Here is a 2,323-nt window from a genome sequence, read left to right as displayed (position 1 = left end):
CAGGACACAGCACCACAAAAGTCTTTAGCCTCATGTGGCCACCAGGTCCATGACAGCGTGTGTGTTGGATGATATGCAGTTAGAACCAGGAGACAGAAGAGCAAGAAGCCAAGTGGCGGTGGAGTTGGAGAAGAGAATTCCGAGTCTTGGTGTCTGCTTCTCTGGCCTGTGAGAGAGCTCAACTGGGCATCCAGGGAGGCGGCTGAGTTGGGTATCCACTCACCCCACCTGGATCTGAAGCCTGGAAACTTGTGCTGCTCAAAAGCTCCTTGTACACTTTTCTTATTCAGTAGAAGGTCAATATTTTGGAGCCCAAACTTGGTGTTCTGTGATGACCTAGAGGGGTGGATGGTGGGTGGAGTGGGAGGGAGACTCCAGAGGGAGGGGATATATGTATACACAGAGCTGATTCACTCTGTTGTGCAGCAGAAGCTAACGCAACATTGTAAAGCAATTATACTCCAGTTAAAAAAAAAAGTCTGATTCTCCATTTGTCACCATCGGCACCTTCTAGCTTTACTTGGTTCTACTGCCAGTGGGAGAGAGTCATGGATCCGGGAGCCTCAGGAAATGATTCAGTTGTCACTGAGTTTGTCCTGCTGGGGCTCACAAAGACCCCAGCTCTACGGCCCATCCTCTTCGTCATCTTCCTCCTCGCTTATGTAGCTACTGTGGGGGGCAATTTCAGCATCCTGGCTGCCATCCTCGCTGAACCCAAACTCCACACCCCCATGTACTTCTTCCTGGGGAACTTGTCCCTGCTGGATGTCGGATGCATCAGTGTCACTGTCCCTGCCATGCTGGGGCATTTCATGTCCAGTAACAGAAGCATCCTCTATCGGTCCTGCCTCTCCCAGCTCTTCTTCTTCCACCTCCTGGCCGGGGTGGACTGCTTCCTGCTGACTGTCATGGCCTACGACCGCTACCTGGCCATCTGCCAGCCCCTCACCTACAGCACCCGCATGAGCTGGGGAATCCAGCGAGCCCTGGCCGGCATGTCTTGTGTCTTTTCCTTCACCAACGCGCTGACTCAAACTGTTGCTGTATCTACTCTGAACTTCTGTGGTCCCAATGTGATCAACCACTTCTACTGTGACCTCCCACAGCTCTTCCAGCTCTCCTGCTCCAGCATCCAGCTCAACGAGCAGTTGCTCTTTGTAGCAGCAGCCTTCATGGGTGTGGCCCCCTTAGTCCTCATCACTGTGTCCTATGGACACGTGGCAGCCGAAGTCCTGCGGATCCGCTCAGCGGAGGGCAGGAAGAAAGCCTTCTCCACGTGTGGCTCCCACCTCACCGTGGTGGGCATCTTCTATGGCACAGGCGTCTTCAGCTACATGCGGCTGGGCTCAGGGGAGGCTTCAGACAAGGACAAAGGCATTGGCATCCTCAACACAGTCATCAGCCCCATGCTGAACCCCGTCATCTACAGCCTCCGAAACCCCGATGTGCAGGGTGCCCTGAGACGGGTGTTCACAGGGAGACAGCCCCCCACGTGAGATTTCTCGCTCTGGCTTTGAAGAATATCAGGGCTCCACTAACTGCTTCCAAGAGGTACTGCGATTAGTGCAAATGGAATGTGAACATGGTGAAATCAAATCAGAAACTGGCTTAGGAAGGAAAGTACAATAAAAACAACAGTAGCTGTTACTTACATCATGATTACCATGTGCCAGGCCACTCTTCTAAGTGACTGACAGCTATTAACTCATTTAACCCTCAGAACAAACCTATGAAGCAGGCACAGATTTAGAAATTACAGATTAGGAAACCCAACCTCAGAGAGGTTAAATAACTTGCCCAAAGTCACACAGCTAAAGAGTGTCAGAGCTGTGATTTAAATCTAGGTGGGCCCTGTCTCTGCTGCCTCTTAAAAGTAATACATCATTCCAAAGAAGAAGGGTATCTGTAAAGTGGGATGGATGGGACAGACAAGAAAGAGGGTATAAAAGAAAAGGAAGGCCAGTGTTATAGGAAAAATATTTTTTAAAATGGAGTAAGAAGTTTTTTTAATAAATTTATTTACTTTAATTGGAGGTTAATTATTTTACAATATTGTATTGGTTTTGCCATACATCAACATGAATCCACCACGGGTATACACGTGTTCCCCATCCTGAACCCCCCCTCCCACCTCCCTCCCTGTACCATCCCTCTGGGTCATCCCAGTGCACCAGCCCCAAGCATCCTGTATCATGCATTGAACCTGGACTAGCAATTCATTTCATATATATATTATACATGTTTCAATGCCATTCTCCCAAATCATCCCACCCTCTCCCTCTCCCAGAGTCCAGAAGACTGTTCTGTATATCTGTGTCTCTTT

General features: G+C 49.5%; 1 protein-coding gene across 1 annotated transcript; it reads left to right on the top strand.

Moving 5' to 3' along the window:
* Positions 1 to 548: 548 nt before the first annotated feature.
* On the top strand, positions 549 to 1,496 carry LOC104994064 (putative olfactory receptor 3A4). The gene has a single exon (XM_010847520.1). The coding sequence runs from the start codon at positions 549 to 551 to the stop codon at positions 1,494 to 1,496; it is 948 nt and encodes a 315-aa protein (XP_010845822.1).
* Positions 1,497 to 2,323: the final 827 nt, after the last annotated feature.

Source organism: Bison bison, unplaced genomic scaffold, assembly GCF_000754665.1.
Source record: "Bison bison bison isolate TAMUID 2011002044 unplaced genomic scaffold, Bison_UMD1.0 scf7180017864249, whole genome shotgun sequence".
Taxonomy (NCBI): domain Eukaryota; kingdom Metazoa; phylum Chordata; class Mammalia; order Artiodactyla; family Bovidae; genus Bison; species Bison bison.
The sequence above is the reverse complement of the archived record's forward strand: the minus strand, read 5'-3'. Positions and strand labels throughout refer to the sequence as shown.